The following is a 17,681-nucleotide window of genomic DNA, read 5'->3' as shown; positions in this document are numbered from 1 at the left end:
ACTGTGGTGCCCAGAACTGGACACAGTACTCCAGGTGAGGTCTGACCAGAGCAGAATACAGTGGCACTATTACTTCCCTTGATCTAGATGCCATACTCCTATTGATGCAGCCCAGAATTGCATTGGCTTTTTTAGCTGCCGCGTCACACTGTTGGCTCATGTCAAGTTTGTGGTCAACCAAGACTCCTAGATCCTTTTCACATGTACTGCTCTCAAGCCAGGTGTCACCCATCTTGTATTTGTGCCTCTCATTTTTTTTGCCCAAGTGCAATACTTTACATTTCTCCCTGTTAAAATTCATCTTATTTGTTTTGGCCCAGTTCTCTAATCTGTCAAGATCGTTTTGAAGTGTGATCCTGTCCTCTGGGGTGTTAGCCACCCCTCCCAGTTTGGTGTCATCTGCAAATTTGATCAGGATGCCCCTGAGTCCATCATCCAAGTCATTGATAAAGATGTTGAATAAGACTGGGCCCTGGAGAAGAGTGACTAGTGGGGTGCCACAGGGTTCTGTCTTGGGCCCGGTCTTATTCAACATCTTTATCAACGACTTGGACCCGATGGACTCGATGGCCCTTGTGGTCTCTTCTAACTCTATGATTCTATGTATATTATGCGATAAGAATTACAGTGCTATCTAGTATACTGGTCTGCGTGTTGCTTGTATTGTTTGTAGTGTTAAGTTTTGCAACACAGGGGTTTGTTGTTCTGTATATGTGAGCTTCCCACAGGCATCAAGTTTGCCTCTGTGAAAGCAGGAAGCTGGGCTGGATAGGCCCTTGATGTGGTCTAGGTGGGCTCTTCCTGTGTTTTTGTGTTATGCTCTGTATGCTATGGCTCTGTGGTGTGTACACTACAACCCCATAGTCTCCTTTGACTGGACTCAACCGCCCAGGGGTCCTTTACCTTTACCTTACATAGCCTTACCACTTCACCTGCTTATTTTGGTGGGTTTCTGTCTGAGAAAAGCCGACTTATCTGGCATGCAGAATTCTGGCAAATAGCACCCCAGGACAACAGAGCATGGTGGTGTTCCATTACACAACTGGATCAAGGAATCTCAGCTAGAAATTCCTTTGAGTGCCTCCAAATACCAGTTTCTGGGAGCCATAAGTGGGGAGTCAGCTGTTCTCATCCTGCTTGCGACCGTCCCAGAGGCAACCGGTTGGCCACTGTTTGAACAACAGCTTTTGGCCTGACTCTTTCAATTTAATTCACCTTACCAAGTTGTTACAGGATGTTGGGGTTGGGGAGGAAACGGTGGAGACCTCCTTGAGCTCCTCGGACGGGAAGGGTAAGATACTTATTTTTTAATGCAATGCACGTTCCACTACACATGAGATACAGCAGCTAGAATTTAATGAGGATCTGGAGTTAGTTTTAACACAATACCTACAGTCAGTACAGTTGCTACAATCTAAACTGCTGTGACTTTGCACATATTGCCTTCTGCTTTGGGTGGATCACCACGGCCAAGAAACAAATGTGCCCATAACATAGGTACGCACCAATGGCAAATTGATAAACATCCCTCTATAATACAATGGAATAGAATATTCTCTCTTCCCCAGTGCCTAAAAGCAGTTGTGTACATCCATCAAGAGAGCTGTTAAAAACCAACAAACCAATCACGTTCCTTGCCAACAAGGTTTACTTTTTGAAATCCAGCACCAACCTTTTTAAGACACCAGCCCTGCAGAAGCAGCGATCCTAACTCAACACACCTGGGAGTAAGTCCCACTGAATTCAGTGGGCAGGGCTGGGATGGCAGCCTAAATATTTCAATTCCCTTTCCATCTGAATTTTATTCCAATCTGCTCGGGCTACAGTGCCAGTGTGGTGTGGTGGTTAAGAGCAGTAGTCTCGTAATCTGGGGAACCGGGTTCGCGTCTCTGCTCCTCCACATGCAGCTGCTGGGTGACCTTGGGCCAGTCACACTTCTCTGGAGTCTCTCAGCCCCACTCACCTCACAGAGTGTTTGTTGTGGGGGAGGAAGGGAAAGGAGAATGGTAGCCGCTTTGAGACTCCTTCGGGTTGTGATAAAGCGGGATATCAAATCCAAACTCCTCCTCTTCTATAGAGTTGGGTCTGAACTCATTTTCTGGCTCTTTCAATTAAGCAAACTCTCAAAGCTGGCCTATGACACACTTGAACCATGAAACCTCATCCTTGCATATTCAGAGTCTACTTCAGGCTTACTTCCAGGTCACCCTAAAGCAAGAATGGCAGAACCCAAAGCTCTCCAGGTGTTGCTGGACCGCAGCTCCCTTCATTCCTAGCCATTTCCCGCATCGGCTGGGGATGATGGGAACTGGAGTCTTGCATCCAGAGGGCCACAAGTTCCCCAAACCTAGCATAAAGCAATACCAAAACACCTCAGCCAGCAGCCCTTGTTCCACTTGCTGGTTCTGTGAGCCAGAGTGCCCCTCCCTTGCAGCTCCCGGGCAGCTGGCAGCTGGAGGAGAGTGTGCCTTTTGGCAGGGAGAAGAGAAACAAGTCCCTCAAAGCGGGTTTTCGCTGCAGCAGCCCCAGAGGCTTTGTCAGAGAGGTGAGAGCACTGCTTGTCAGTGTGCTGAACCAAAGGCGGCATGTTCTGGAAGGCCTGCAGACGCCATCTTGGTAGTCAAGATAAGCCCACAATTAGTTGTTGTAGCAAGGAGCTCAGATAATGTTTACCGTGGTACCTCAGATTAAGAACTTAATTCGTTCTGGAGGTCTGTTCTTAACTTGAAAATGTTCTTAACCTGAGGTACCACTTTAGCTAACGGGGCCTTCCGCTGCCGCCGCGCGATTTCTGTTCTCATCCTGAGGTAAAGTTCTTAATCCGAGGTACTATTTCTGGGTTAGCGCAGTCTGTAACCTGAAGCGTCTGTAACCCGAGGTACCACTGTATATTCACTTGCTTTGCTGGAAGTCTGCACCTTTCTTTGAATAAAGCACTAGGACTGAACCCCTGGGTGATTTGGACGTCCTTCTTTGGTATCCCTGCACCCGACCGCACCCACGATCCCACCACTGGATCCGGACACGAAGCCGCCGCTACAGCTTCTCCCTGGCGTGGATCTTCTGGTGCCGGGAGAGGTTGGAGGAGCTGGAGAAGGTTTTCTCGCACCTGGGGCACTGGTAGGGCTTCTCTCCCGTGTGCGTCCGCATGTGTTTCTTGAGGCCTTGGCTCCAGCGGAAGTTCTGCCCGCACTCGGAGCAGGCGTAGGGCTTCTCGCCCGTGTGGGACCTCTCGTGCTTGGCCAGCTGTGACCTCTGGATGTAGCCGTTCCCGCAGTGCGCACAGCGGAACGGCTTTTCCCCCGTGTGGGTGCGCTTGTGGGCGGTGAAGTGCGAGCTGGAGATGAAGCACTTGCCGCAGTCGGCGCACTGGTAGGGCTTCTCCCCCGTGTGGGTGCGCTTGTGCGTCGTCAGGTGCGAGCTGTAGGTGAAGCGCTTCCCGCACTCGGCGCACTGGTAGGGCTTCTCGCCCGTGTGGATCCGCTCGTGCTTCCTCAGCTGGCAGCTGGAGATGAAGCTCTTCCCGCACTCGGAGCAGGCATACGGCTTCTCGCCCGTGTGGGTCCGGGTGTGCGTGACCAGGTCCGATTTCTGGTTGAAGCTCTTGCCGCAGACGGCGCACTTGTGGGGCCTCTCCCCCGTGTGGGTCCACTTGTGGATGACCAGGTGCCGCGTCTGGCTGAAGCTCTCCCCGCACTCGGGGCACTTGTAGGGCTTCTCCCCCTTGTGGCTGCCCTCGTGGATCACCAGCTGCGGCCGGTAGCGGAAGCTCTGGCCGCACTCGGCACACCGGTATGGCTTCTCCCCCGTGTGCACCCTCCGGTGGCGCAGGAGGTTGCAGCGCGTGCCGAAGCTCTTCCCGCACTCGGGGCACTTGTAGGGCCGCTCGCCCGTGTGGGTCCGCTCGTGGATCAGCCGCCCGATCTTGTCGCTGAAGGTCTTGCCGCAGGCTGAGCACTTGTACGGCTTCTCGCCCGTGTGGAAGCGCTCGTGGATGATGAGGGACTCCTTCCGCGTGAAGCACTTGCCGCAGGCCGAGCACTTGTGCGGCTTCTCGCCCGTGTGCGTCCGCTCGTGGATGATCAGGTGGGCGCGGCAGTCGGAGATCTTCCCGCAGTACTGGCACTTGTGGGGCTTCTCCTTGGGCGGTGCCTTCGGGGTCTTCGGACGGGGGCCCAAGACCACCTTCTTCCTCATGTGGCCGTACATCCCCTCCTCCAAGCCGGCCGCTCCCCCAAGGATATATTGTTGCTGGTCACTCACTCCTGGAATAACGTAAATAAGGGGTTAAGAGGAGCCTGCTGGATCAGGCCAATGTCCCATCTAGCTTAGAGTCTTGTTCTCACAGTGGCCAACCAGAGGCCAGTGGAAAACCAGAAAGCAGGATTGGAGCACAGGTAGAGCTGGTTGCTATCTGCTTTTCAACTACAGTGGTATCTCGGGTTAAGAATTTAACTCGTTCTGGAGGTCCGTTCTTAACCTGCTGCACGATTTCTGTTCTCACCCTGAAGCAAAGTTCTTAACCCGAGGTACTATTTCTGGGTTGGCGGAGTCTGTAACCTAAAGCGTCTGTAACCCGAGGTACCACTGTATGTGCTATATCAGCAGCTAAACTTCGCAATACAGTGGTGCCTCGCAAGACGAAATTAATTCGTTCCGCAAGTTTTTTCGTCTTGTGAGTTTTTCGTCTTGCGAAGCACGGTTTCCCATAGGAATGCATTGAAAATCAATCAATGCGTTCCTATGGAAACCGCCTTCAGACCAGGTCCGGGGATAGTCTGTCCCCCGACCTCTTCTGAAGGCTGGGGGGGGGACAAGGGCTTTTCTTCCCACCCCCAGCATTTTAAAAAACCCCGGGACAGCAGAGGACTTCTCCGCTGTCCCAGGGTTTTTTTAAATGCTGGCGGGCGGCAGCGCTGCCGCCCACCAGCATTTTAAGATCGCCCCGGACAGCGGACTTCTCCGCTGTCCCGGGGCGATTTTAAAGCCCCCGGGAAGGCAGGCGGACCTCTTCTGAAGGCCGGCGGAGGCGAAAGTCTTTGCTCCCCCCCGCCTGCCTTCAAAAGCCGTCCGGGATAGCGGGAAGCGCTTCCCTGCTATCCCGGACCGCTTTTAAAATGCTGGTGGTGGGGAGCAAAGCCTTTCGGCCCCCGCCGGCCTTCCTGGACCTCTTCTGAAGGCCGGAGGGGGGGGGGAAGGCTTTGCTCCCCACCACCAGCATTTAAAAGAGGTCCCCGGACATTTCCCTATGGGCTTTCTTCTTGCGAAGCAAGCCCATAGGGAAATTCGTCTTGCGAAGCGCCTCGAAAAACGGAAAACCCTTTCGTCTTGCGGGTTTTCCGTCTTGCGAGGCATTCGTCTTGCGGGGCACCACTGTACAGTGGTACCTCAGGTTACATATGCTTCAGGTTACAGACGATTCAGGTTACAGACTCCGCTAACCCAGAAATAGTACCTCGGGTTAAGAACTTTGCTTCAAGGTGAGAACAGAAATCGTGCGGCAGCAGCAGGAGGCCCCATTAGCTAAAGTGGTGCTTCAGATTAAGAACAGTTTCAGGTTAAGAACAGACCTCCGGAACGAATTAAGTAGTTAACCCGAGGTACCACTGTATACCGAGCTAAGTAGAGGCACTGGCTGGCTTCAAGTTTTTTCCTGCATCGTGATTTCTGCCGGCGTCTGCTCTTGTGATCCGCTGCCCCCCTGCATGAGTCGGGGGAGAGCTGAGCAGGCAGAGCTAACAGGGGCTGCAGATCTATGCCCAGAGATGGAAAGAAGATAAAGTCCCTACTAGAGAAGAATGACGGGTAAAGTTGATGGATTATGCTGAAATGGCTAAAATGACCGGAAGAATCATAAATCAGGAAGACCAAGATTTTAATAAGGAATGGGGGAAATTTATAACTTATCTTAAAGACCATTGTAAGCCGTTAAAATTATTAGTAGGGTTGGAATATCACTTGCAGTCTTTAGAGTGAATCCTGGACACAATGGAGATGTAAAAGATTTGGATCATCACAAAAGATGCGGGAGGAAATGACCAGGAGATTTCTTGGAATTATGATTTATGTTTGATATATACATCTCTGTAAAAAAATTAATTTGAAAAACCAAATAAATAATTTTTTAAAAAATAAAATAACAGGGGCTGCAGGAATTGAGAGAAGCATTGGCTGGCTTCATTTTTTTTCCATATTGTCATTTTTGCAGAACACACAACAACATTATGATTTGCGATTTATTGCAAGGTCAAAAATTATGAAACCAATATCACAATATGGACTTCAAACAGGTTTTGAATTACATATCCAAACCGTGTCCCTTCCTGTGGTTTCCAGCAACTGATGTTCAGAGGCATCCCTGCCTCTGACCAGCGGCTTCAATCTTTTGTCAAAGGGCTCTGTCCTCACCTGTACCCCACCTCCCCCCAAAACCCCACTTTGAGTCTCCTCACCATCACCATCCATGGGCAGCTCAATCTTCACAATGTCTGACGGATCCAGCTCCGACTTGGGGGAACCGGCAGCAGAACTGTCTAAATCCTCCACTGTCTGGGGGGGAAAATAAGGACAATATGCAATATGTTTTTTTAAATGAGTTTGGAAATCCATGTGAATATGCACATGTATGTTGGTGTGTATCAGGGTGGACAAAAAGCAATGATTTTTTTAAAAGATAAAAAAAATCAGATTTTTAAAAAGTTAAATCATTTTTTTAAAAAAAAAAGTCGGATTTTTAAAAATTTAAATCAGAATTTTAAAATAAAATGCTTTCGGAGGAAAAATCTTTCTAAAGATAGTTTTCGATTTAAGTTACGTTATAGTCCAAAGGCTACTCATCAGGAAATAAGGATTTGTTTAAGATTTTCATGTGTGCCATAACTCAGTCTAAGTATTAGTTACAGATAGGTAGCCGTGTTGGTCTGCCATAGTCAAAACAAAAAATTCCTTCCAGTAGCACCTTAAAGACCAACTAAGTTAGTTCTAGGTATGAGCTTTCGTGTGCATGCACACTTCTTCAGATACCTTCAGGTAAGGGAAAGAGGGAAAGAAAGGGAGATCCCTGTCTTATTACACCAAAACATGACAAAGTTGCCCCATTTTTCTATGATTTATCTGAAGAAGTGTGCATGCACACAAAAGCTCATACCTAGAACTAACTTAGTTGGTCTTTAAGGTGCTACTGGAAGGAATTTTTTGTTCAGTCTAAGTATTGTTTTAAAATTGTTTAACCACATCAGTTAACAAACATGGATACATATGCTATGTTATTGTTCCAGTTAAATAAATTGTCTAAACTGTTACTGAGGAAATTATTATTTTTCACCTTCCAATAAAGTACAGCAGAAGGGCCCTGCTCCTGCCCCTCGCCACCTGGTCCAGGGCTGGGGCTGACAGGCCTCACAAGGACTGCTACTGCTGTGCTGCCCAGGAGGACTGCCCTGCGTAAGTACCTGAGGGCCCTGCTCCTGCCACTCACCACCTGGCCCAGGGCGGGGCCTGGCAGGCCTCACAAGGACGGTTGCTGTCGCTGCTGCTGCTGCCCAGGAGGACCCGGAGGGGTGCAGAGTTCTTTTAAAAATGTTTTAAAATTTCCCTTTCCCTTTTGACTTTTTTGTGGGGGGGTTGTGTGGGTGGGATGGATGTTTGGTTGGGTTTGGGAATTTGTTTGATTTTGATTGATTTGTAATTTTTACAGTTTTTTGTTTGTATTGTTTTATTGTTTCCTGGTTTTTTTTTATTGTTTTAAGGTTTTATTTTGTTCTTAAGGAGAGGCATCAGGGCTGCCGGGGAGTGGGTCCCAGCCAACAGAATGACTGGGGCATGTTCCACAGAGGGGGATGCGCTGGGACAACCGATCTCAGTGATCACAGGTAGGAGGAGGAGTTACGCTAAGACCAGACCATGTCATTACAGAGGAGGAAGGTTTAGTTGTTGTCTGAGGACTATTCCTGCCTCCAGGTCTGGTCCTGACCGGACGGATACTAGAATCAGCAAGGGATACCCACATGACCTGAAGGTGCTGCTGTGCAGTGCCAGGTCAATGATTCAAAAGACCACTGCCATCCATGACTTGATCATGGATGGAGGACTTGACCTGGCATGTGTAACAGAGACTTGGTTGGATAAAGCAGATGGGCGTGTCCTTGCCACTTCTTGTCCACCAGGTTTCTCTTATGCACAGCAACCCAAGTCATGTGTGCAGGGAGACGGGGTTGCAGTGTTTTTTAGGAAGTCATTAGTTTGCACCATGCGTCGTATTGGGAAGACCCAGTTCTCTGAGTGCATGTTCTGGAAGTTGGGTAATAGGGGCAGTACAGGATTCCTTTGGTGTACCGACCTCCCCGCTGCACCAAGGATTCCCTGCCCGAACTGCTTCAGCTTGTGGCAGATGTTCTCCTGGAGACACCTAGTTTGTTTGTCTCAGGGGATTTTAACATCCGTGCCGACACGACCTTACAAGGGGCCGCTCGGGACTTCATGGAAAGCATAGCCTCCATGGGGCTGTCCCTGAATAAGTCTGGCCCAACCCATAGCTGCGGATATGCCTTGGACCTGGTGTTCACCTCTCTGGATGTTGGTGATCTGACACTAAGTAAAAGCGAAACAAAAGAAGTGCCATGGTCAGATCACTTCCTGGTGCAACTGGACTTCTCCGTGACCCTTCCCCTCTGCTGGGAGGCGGGACCAATTTGGATGGTCCGCCCCCGCCACTTAATGGATTCAAATGGTTTCCAGAGAGTGGTAGGGGATGTTTTATCCCATGCTGATGGCCTTTCAGCTGATTCCCTGGTGGCCCGCTGGAATGTGGAGTTAACCAGGGCTATTGACTGTTTGGCTCCGAAGCACCCTCTCCGATTGCATGGAGCCCGGACAGCCCCATGGTTTTTCACGGATCTGAGGGCAATGAAACAATCGTTGAGACTGCTAGAGCGCCGGTGGCGGATGACCTATTCTGAAGCTGACCGGACACGGGTTAGAGCTCAACGTCGAGCCTAGCAAGTGGCGGTAGCGACGGCGAAGACTTTCTTCACCACCTCTATTGCATCTGCAGAAAACAGCAGCAGGAGACTTTTCCAGGTGGTTCACAATTTAGCGGAACCACCTGCTACATCGGGGCCCAGTACGGGCCACATGATCTCCTGCAATGATTTTGCAAAGTTTTGCAGATAAAGTCGTTCAGATTCGGGAAGAGGTAGATGCCACCGTGGGAGTAGGGCCGGAGCGGGAGAGTCTAGTCAAATTGCGTGGAATCAATTCCAATCTGTTACCTCCAAGGATGTGGACAGGCTGTTTGGACGAGTGAAACCAACCACCTGTCTCCTTGATCCTTGCCCATCTTGGCTTATAAAAGCTAGCTGGGAAGGGCTGGGCGATGGGCTTCGTGGGGTGGTGAATGCTTCCTTCCGTGAGGGAGCCTTCCCAGACCTGCTGAAAGAGGCGGTTATTAAACCGCTTCTTAAAAAACTATATTTAGATGTGGCCACGATCGCCAACTATCGCCCAGTCTCAAAGCTTCCATTCTTGGGCAAGGTGATTGAGTGAGTGGTTGCTGAACAACTCCAGGCACGCCTGGAAGAAAGGGACCATTTGGATCCCTTCCAGTAGGGATTCAGGCCTCATCATGGGACTGAAACTGCCTTGGTCGCACTGGTTGATGATCTCTGGCGCGCTAGGGACAAAGGTGAGAGCTGTTTCCTAGTTCTGCTGGATCTCTCAGCGGCGTTTGATACCATCGACCATAACATCCTTCTGGACCGTCTTGAGGGGCTGGGAGCTGGGGGCACTGTCATACAGTGGTTCTGCTCCTTCCTCCTGGGCTGTGTTCAGAAATTGGGGGGGGGGTGAATGAGTGTTCAGACCCCTGGGCTCTCACTTGTGGGGTGCCTCAGGGTTATGTCCTCTCCCCCATGCTTTTCAACATCTACATGCAGCTGCTGGGAGAGATCATCAGGGGGTTAGGGCTGGGTGTTCATCAATATGCGGATACCCAGCTCTACCTCTCTTTCAAATCAGAACCAGTGAAGGCACTGAAGGTCCTGTGTGAGTGCCTGGAGGCGGTTGGAGGATGGATGGCGGCTAACCGATTGAGATTGAATCCTGACAAGACAGAAGTACAGTGGTGCCCCGCAAGACGAACGCCTCGCAAGATGGAGAACCTGCTAGACGAAAGGGTTTTCCGTTTTGGAGGCGCTTCGCAAAACGAATTTCCCTATGGGGTTGCTTCGCAAGACGAAAATGTCTTGCGAGTTTTCACGGGTTTCTTTCGCTTTTTTCGCCCTTTTCCTAAGCCGCTAAGCCGCTTAACAGCTGATCCGCTGATAAGCCGCTTCTCAGCTGATCGCTAAAAGCCTCTAGACCGCTAATAGCGCTAATCCGCTAAGCCGTCAATGGGCGTGCTTCGCAAGACGAAAAAACCGCTAGACGAAGAGAATCGCGGAACGGATTCTTTTCGTCTTGCGAGGCACCACTGTACTGTTTTGGGGGGACAGGAGGCAGGCAGGTGTGGAGGATCCCTGGTCCTAAATGGGGTAACTGTGCCCCTGAAGGACCAGGTGCACAGCCTGGGAGTCATTCTGGACTCACAGCTGTCCATGGACGCACAGGTCAAATCCGTGTCTAGGGCAGCTGTTTACCAGCTCTGTCTGGTATGCAGGCTGAGACCCTATCTGCCTGCAGACTGCCTCACCAGAGTGGTGCATGCTCTGATTATCTCCCGCTTAGACTACTGCAATGCGCTCTACGTGGGGCTACCTTTGAAGGTGACCCGGAAACTACAACTAATCCAGGATGTGGCAGCCAGACTGGTGACTGGGAGCGGCCACCGAGACCATATAACACCGGTATTGAAAGACCTACATTGGCTCCCAGTACATTTCCGAGCACAATTCAAAGTGTTGGTGCTGACCTTTAAAGCCCTAAATGGCCTCGGTCCAGTATATCTGAAGGAGCGTCTCCACCCCCATCATTCTACCCGGACACTGAGGTCCAGCACCGAGGGCCTTCTGGCAGTTCCCTCATGGGGAGAAGTGAAGTTACAGGGAACCAGGCAGAGGGCCTTCTCAGTAGTGGTGCCCTCCCTGTGGAACGCCCTCCCACCAGATGTCAAAGAGAACAACAACTGCCAGACTTTTAGAAGACATCTGAAGGCAGCCCTGTTTAGGGAAGCTTTTAATGTTTGATGTATCACAGTATTTTAATATTTGGTTGGAAGCTGCCCAGAGTGGCTTTGGAAGCCCAGCCAGATGGGCAGGGTATAAATAATAAATTATTATTATCATCATCATCATCATCATCATCATCATCATTATACCTCACAATAATTTCATAATTATTGGTCTATGTATTTCTAATAGTATAACCAAATCAGTAATTTTTGATATAACTGTAAAAACTACTCTGAAAATTTATTATTCAGGAAACCTTCATCTGATTGGTTGTAAATATTAAGATTATACCAGCAAGAATGAGTCTTTCTGTAAAAAAAAAATGTTTTAAACCAAGCCTTACTGACTAATGATTTAAATTGTGATTTAAATTGATTTGATTTAAATAAAATCCACCCTGGTGTGTATTCAGTAGCGAATTCAGATCTGCAGTGTCCCTTGAGCTCCTTGGGTAAGAGGTGGGATACAAACAATAAATAAAATTTTAAGCCCGCATTGAGCAGCGGGTTGGGCTGGATGACCTCCTGGGGTCCCTTCCCACTCGACAAGCAACCTGCCCTCACCTTCTGCTCCGTCCTTTGCGGCCTCCACAGGAAATCCTCTGCCAGGGCCACAGCCTGGTTGCCGGTCTCCGGCCCCCTCTCTCGAACCCAGCACTGCATCTCCAGGGGCAGAATCATCAGGAACTGCTCCAGGATGACCAGCTCCAGAATCTGCTCCTTGGTGTGTCTCTCCGGCTTCAGCCACTGGCGGCAGAGTTCCCAGAGCTGGCAGAAGACCTTGCGGGGACCCTCGGCCTCTCGGTAACCGAAATGCCGGAAGCGCTGGCAGCGCATCTCCATGTTGAGGGCGTCTGCGTCCGGGATCTCTTCCTTCACTCCCACAGAGGCGCCTGCGTTTTCCTGAGCCTCGTGGACCTCCTTGCCGCTCAGGCCTAGCAGGGCCAGATCTGCACTCTCTTCTCTGGACCACTGCTTAGTGTCTGACGCCCCTTCTAAGGAAGCCTTCGTCCCTGCAGAGCTCTCCTCCGTCGGGGGTTGAGGCAATTGTGCATCTCCCCACCCGGGATACGAGGACGGTGCCGACGTCTTCAGGAATTCCTGCTTCCTGGCTTCCCAGAATTCCTGCACCCGATCCTCTGGTTCTTGCTTAACCAGAGGCGGAATCGATTCCGCGCTCGTCCCAACTTGGACAATGCGAAGTTCTTTCCCTGGCATGCCCTCCGCCGACTTGAGTCCTGGCGAGGCCAACTCCTCCATTTTGACTCCTGGCACACGGCACCTAGACAGGAAAGGAAATTCCATCAGTTTAAGTGGGAAAAAGGAAACCGGTGCAAGATTGGACCAAAGAAGTATCTCCCTTGAATGCACCACACACCTGTCGCTACCCAATTTGAGGAATGTGGACACGCACTTAAGGCCGCATTGTGAAGACAAATTGACTTTCGGCAATTAATGTTATTTATCCGTTTGTATGCCAAAAAGGCTTTTTAAGTGGTTTGCAAATATGAAATCAAGTTATAAAATCCACACATAGTTAAAATGAAGAAATAAAACAATTCCAAAGCAATTAAAACAGTTTTTTTAAAAAAAAAAAAAACAAAGCAATTGAATCTTCCAGGACAAAGTCCCTTCACTGAGTGCAAGAGGTCCCTGCCCCAAGGAGCTTACAATCTTAAACTCAACACAGGGAACAACAGAAAAAATAGGGAAAGAGTAAAAAGAGAAAGAATGTGATTTCTGCTACATGCAGACCTCCGTACATGGCCCTCCGGTGTCTCCTAAGAAGGCCACATCCCTCACTTGTCCTGCTTCATGCCCTCTGGGCTGGAAAACATCCTTGAACTCTGATCAGCCTTCTTTATGGTCCAGCTCTCACTTCCATACATCACTACTGGGAAAACCAGAGCTTTTACTATACGGACCTTTGCTGGCAAGGTGATGTCTCTGCTTTTTAAGATGCTGTCTAGGTTTGCCATCGCCTTTCTCCCAAGGAGCAGGCGTCTTTTAATTTCGTGACTGCTGTCACCATCTGCAGTGATCATGGAGCCCAAGAAAGTAAAATCTCTCACTGCCTCCATTTCTCCCCCTTCTGGCATCTCAGCTTAGTGCTGTCAAAACACTGACCGGCAGCGCTTCTCGGGGCTTTCAGACTGAACCTGTAGATACCGCTGGGGACTGAATCGAGGCCTTCTACATGCAAGGCAGGTGCACCAACCGCAGGTGCTGCTCATTCCTGGAAGGGCTTGTGTGTGCTTGGCTGTGATGCTGATCACAGATTCCTGGGATATGGGAGGGCGGCGGGCACTTTGTGCCTTCACTTCGCGCCTGAACCGGGGGAACCTTCTGCATGCAAGGCAGCTGCTCCTGCCGCCGAGCTTGCAGCTCTTCTGCAGAAGGAGGCTGCTATTAGCATACACGTGTGTGTGTGTATTAGCCAACACGTTTCATCTTAGGTACTCCTGCCTGCCTGCGTCCACCTGGGAGACTGGGAAAACGCCCGCCACATCTCTGACTCTCCCGATTCCCACCTCCCACCCCTCTTCTCCCTCCCAGGAATCCTGACTCCTATTATTATTATTATTATTATTCACTCGCCTGTTGCTTCCACTGCCTTTGCAAACCGTCCACGTTCCGGGCTCCTGCCGTCCCCAGCAGAAGGAAATGATGGGAAGGGGGAGGGAGGAGGGCTGGCGGTGCAAAAGGGAAGCTTCGCACCAGGAAGGGGAGAAGGTGGGGCAGGAAAGTGACCTCACTGCTTTTCTATCTCTTTGCGCACTCTTTCCCTTCCCTTCCTCGCCATGTGGTTCTGGTTTCCCTCCTCTCTAGGCGCGCGAAGCTCGCTGCACTTAACCCCTTGAGGGAGAGAGAGAGAGAGAGAAAGAAAGAAAAGAAGAGAGAGAGAGAGAGAGAGAGAGAGAGAGAAGGGAAGTTCTCATATAACTGTCGCGTCGTAAGGGGTCCCGAGGGTCATCCAGTCCAACCCTTGCAATGCAAGGGATCTCAGCTACAGCAGCCATGACAGATGGCCCTTCAACAGCAGATACACTACGTTTTGTCTATATGAAACCAGTGTCATTCTTAGGGGAATCTGTCTGCCTGTCTGGGGAGACAATGGGAATCCCTTGCAGACGACCGCAGTGCCTGGAGACGATGTTGCTTCGAGGTGTTTTGTGGGAAGTGGCTGGAAGAAGTGGGGTGGTGGACTAGGAGCCGGGTGGAGCAAGATGAAAATGCCTTGCTCAGCCCAACCTACATCGCAGGGTTGTTGTGAGATTGAAATGGAGGGCGGGGCAGATGGGGAGAGAACCATGATATCTGTGATATTTTAATGTATTTTTGGTTTTTATGGAAGCCGCCCAGAGTGGCTGGGGAAACCCAGCCAGATGAGCGGGGTACAAATAATAAATTATTACTATTATTATTATTATTATTATTATTATTATTATTATTATTATATACCTGGATTCCTTTGGAGGAAATGCCGGCTGTAAATGCAACGGGAGTAATAGCAATAAACAGAAGAATAAATAATGTAAAGGGCAACTCTTGTTCAGGGCTGCTCAGAGCTAAGTTCAGTGGGACGTACTCTCAAGTAAAGGTATACAGTGGTACCTCGGGTTACATACTGTCAGGGGTTCAGAAGGAGAGACACAGGAGGGGGAGCAAATGGAGAGTGAGGAGGAGGAGTACGAGGGGGGCGCAGGCAGTGACAGTGGCCAGAGTTATTCCACAAGCCTCTCTAGCGAATCGGAGGACTCACAGAAGGGAGCGCCGGTGGCCAGAGCGAGGGGGGCTCCAGGGGGGAAGCCCCAGGAGGAAGGGGCGAGCGGGGAGTCCCTGAGCAGCAGTTGGAGATCAGGACCAGCGTCTCCACCAGAGCGCAGTGGGGAGGGGGAGTCCCAGGAGTCGGGACCAGTGTCCTCACCACCAGAGGGAGGAGAGGAGTCAGGTTTGGCAACGCCCACATCAGGAAGCGGGGAAACGGTCAGAAGGAAAGTCACCGGCTGGGCGCGCGCGCCAAGTTCAAATGTACAGGAGCGCGGCACAGCGGGGAGCCCGGGAAGGGAGCCAGGTCCTAAAGCCCGCCGGAGGGAGGGGCAAGACTCAGGAGGCTCAGCGTCAGAGGAGTCCAGGAAGGAGGGAACCCCAGAGGGCAGAAGGACCCAGCGAAGGAAAGAACAGCGTAGGAGGTGGAGCCGGGCTAGAATCTTAAACTGGTGTGGGTGGAGCAGTGAGTCAGAGGGGACTTAGCCGGTCTAGCGTCGAGACGTGGGTCTGCGCGCCCAGAGCTTGGAAATGGAAACTAAACTTTAATAAAGACTTTTGTATATAACATCCACTGGGCGTTGGTCCTCTGTGAGCTGGGACCTAGCGGCAGTCCTGACACATACGCTTCAGGTTACAGACTCTCCTAACCCAGAAATAGTGCCTCGGGTTAAGAAATTGCTTCAGGATGAGAACAGAAATCGTGCAGCGGCGGCGTGGCGGCAGCGGAAGGCCCCATTAGCTAAAGTGGTGCTTCAGGTTAAGAACAGTTTCAGGTTAAGAATGGACCTCCAGAACGAATTAAGTACTTAACCTGAGGTACCACTGTACAGGCAGCAGCTCCCTGCTATACCTAGAGAGGCTCAGAAGCAAAAATTTGAGGAGAGTTGGGTTCTGAAGGAGTGGTACCTCGGGTTACAGACGCTTCAGGTTACAGACGCTTCAGGTTACAGACTCCGCTAATCCAGAAATAGTACCATGGGTTAAGGACTTTGCTTCAGGATGAGAACAGAAATTGTGCTCCGGCGGCAGCGGGAGGCCCCATTAGCTAAAGTGGTGCTTCAGGTTAAGAACAGTTTCAGGTTAAGAAGGGACCTCCGGAATGAATTAAGTACTTAACCTGAGGTACCACTGTAAAACAATTTTGCTTGACTGGCTGGCTCCTTATTGCGCTCCGGGATGGATAACTATTTCCAGCCTGAGGGCCACATTCCTTTATGGTCAGCTTTCCAAGGGCCACATGGCAGTAGTGACCAGTGGGTGGAGCAACGGATGCAATTTTTAGAAATTTTGAAGCCTGACACTCAGTTAAGAATTCATTGAACAATTAACTTACAGTACAGTGGTTTACATGGCTAGTCAGAAGTTTATTGGTGTTTAATGGGGCTTACTCTGTTTGTGTGCCGCCGCCGCCGCTGCTGCTGCCTCTGTTGCTGGATGCTGTAACCCACCTGAGACCAGTTAAAGTTCAATGCCCTAGGCCTTCAGAGTATTTCAATGTCTCAGACCAAAGATAGGCAACCTGTGGCCCTCCAGATATTGCCTGCCCCTCAATGCCTCAACTCCCATCATCCATGCTGGTGGATGGGAGTTGGAGTCTAGGACTGTCTGGAGTTGCATTCAGGGAGTGGATCATACTCAAAGATACAGATTTGCTAGACCTAGAGGGTTTCGATAACCAGTTCTGCTGGCATGCATATTTAGCTTACAATAAGGTAAAGGCGCACAGGTTTTTTAAAAATCATATAATCAGGAGATCTCTTTATAAGATCTGGGAGAAATACAGTTGTTGTTGGAACCTAAAGCCCTCTGGTGGACCTCTCTGATAAAAGTCACGGCTGTAAAAAGGAAAGATGCAAAAGGTGACTGGGCAACGTATAGAATGGTATTAGAAGAAAAAAACAATAAGCTAAATTTGAAGAAATTAGAGGGTATGTGACAGATTGGCTACAATGAGAGATTGAGTATCGACAAATGAAAGGATTCAAAAAAGAAACTTCAAGATTAGAAAAATGGAAAGTAGAGGCATGGAATAGTTATTTGTTTGGACTTATTCAGTCAGACATTGTTGCAGTCATGTCACAGGAAACAACGTGGAAGGTCAAGTCCACCACGATAAGGAACAGATGGAACCCCTATCTTCAATGGATAAAAACTACTGGAACAAATGACATTCGGTGGAAACTAAAGACACTATGCCCATGGCTGAGGATAATTGTTTGAACCCTTCCAATGGATATTGGGGGGGGGGGAATAGTACGGAAAATTTAAGAATTGGAAGGAGATAATATAATGTATGTAAAAATCCCAAACTTGAATAAAACTGTTCCAAAAAAGGGGGGGATAAAAATAGATGCTTTGTGATACATCCCTCTGCTCAACTGCTTCGTGAAGTTCAATAACAAAGGCACTTGTCTGCAATGCTATCTTCACAGCTTTTGATGTATTAACATCATCTTCTTGCCCCTGCAACAGTTCCAGCTTTTCCTCAAAGCACAATGATATAGCGGGTCTCTTCCGAAGCTCATCCTGTTTATCTAAGTCTTTTGTTTATCTTAGACTAAACTGCACTGGAAGAAACCCAACAGCATCCCAAGCTGAAGCTGAGATGGCAGGATATACTTTAGCTAGAGAACCCCCCGCAAAAGTCTCCAATAAAGGACTGGAGATTCTATCCACAAGCTCAGATAAAAGAAAATAAATACTTCATCATGCAGGGCATAGTTTATTGTGGAACTCACTCCTGCAG

At 49.7% G+C, this 17,681-nt stretch overlaps 1 protein-coding gene across 1 annotated transcript; it reads right to left on the bottom strand.

The window, feature by feature from the left end:
* Window positions 1–1,269: 1,269 nt before the first annotated feature.
* LOC310837411 (uncharacterized protein) lies at window positions 1,270–13,951 on the bottom strand. The gene is made up of 4 exons (XM_083723974.1): window positions 13,763–13,951; window positions 11,729–12,446; window positions 6,453–6,549; window positions 1,270–4,265 (listed from the first exon to the last, which is right to left on the bottom strand). The coding sequence occupies exons 2-4, from the start codon at window positions 12,422–12,424 to the stop codon at window positions 3,037–3,039; spliced, it is 2,022 nt and encodes a 673-aa protein (XP_083580100.1). The 5' UTR covers window positions 12,425–12,446; window positions 13,763–13,951; the 3' UTR covers window positions 1,270–3,036.
* Window positions 13,952–17,681: the final 3,730 nt, after the last annotated feature.

Source organism: Podarcis gaigeae (assembly GCF_964106915.1).
Source record: "Podarcis gaigeae genome assembly, chromosome: 2".
Taxonomy (NCBI): domain Eukaryota; kingdom Metazoa; phylum Chordata; class Lepidosauria; order Squamata; family Lacertidae; genus Podarcis; species Podarcis gaigeae.
The sequence above is the reverse complement of the archived record's forward strand: the minus strand, read 5'-3'. Positions and strand labels throughout refer to the sequence as shown.

What these genes read in the sequence shown, in the direction of transcription:
- LOC310837411 (XM_083723974.1), bottom strand. Translation starts at nt 12,424, where the DNA reads ATGGAGGAGTTGGCCTCGCCAGGACTCAAGTCGGCGGAGGGCATGCCA. An exon ending in CGCAAAGGACGGAGCAGAAG is followed by an intron (nt 6,550 to 11,728) that starts GTGAGGGCAGGT and finishes TTTCCCCCCCAG; the next exon opens with ACAGTGGAGGATTTAGACAG. An exon ending in GCTGCCCATGGATGGTGATG is followed by an intron (nt 4,266 to 6,452) that starts GTGAGGAGACTC and finishes ACGTTATTCCAG; the next exon opens with GAGTGAGTGACCAGCAACAA.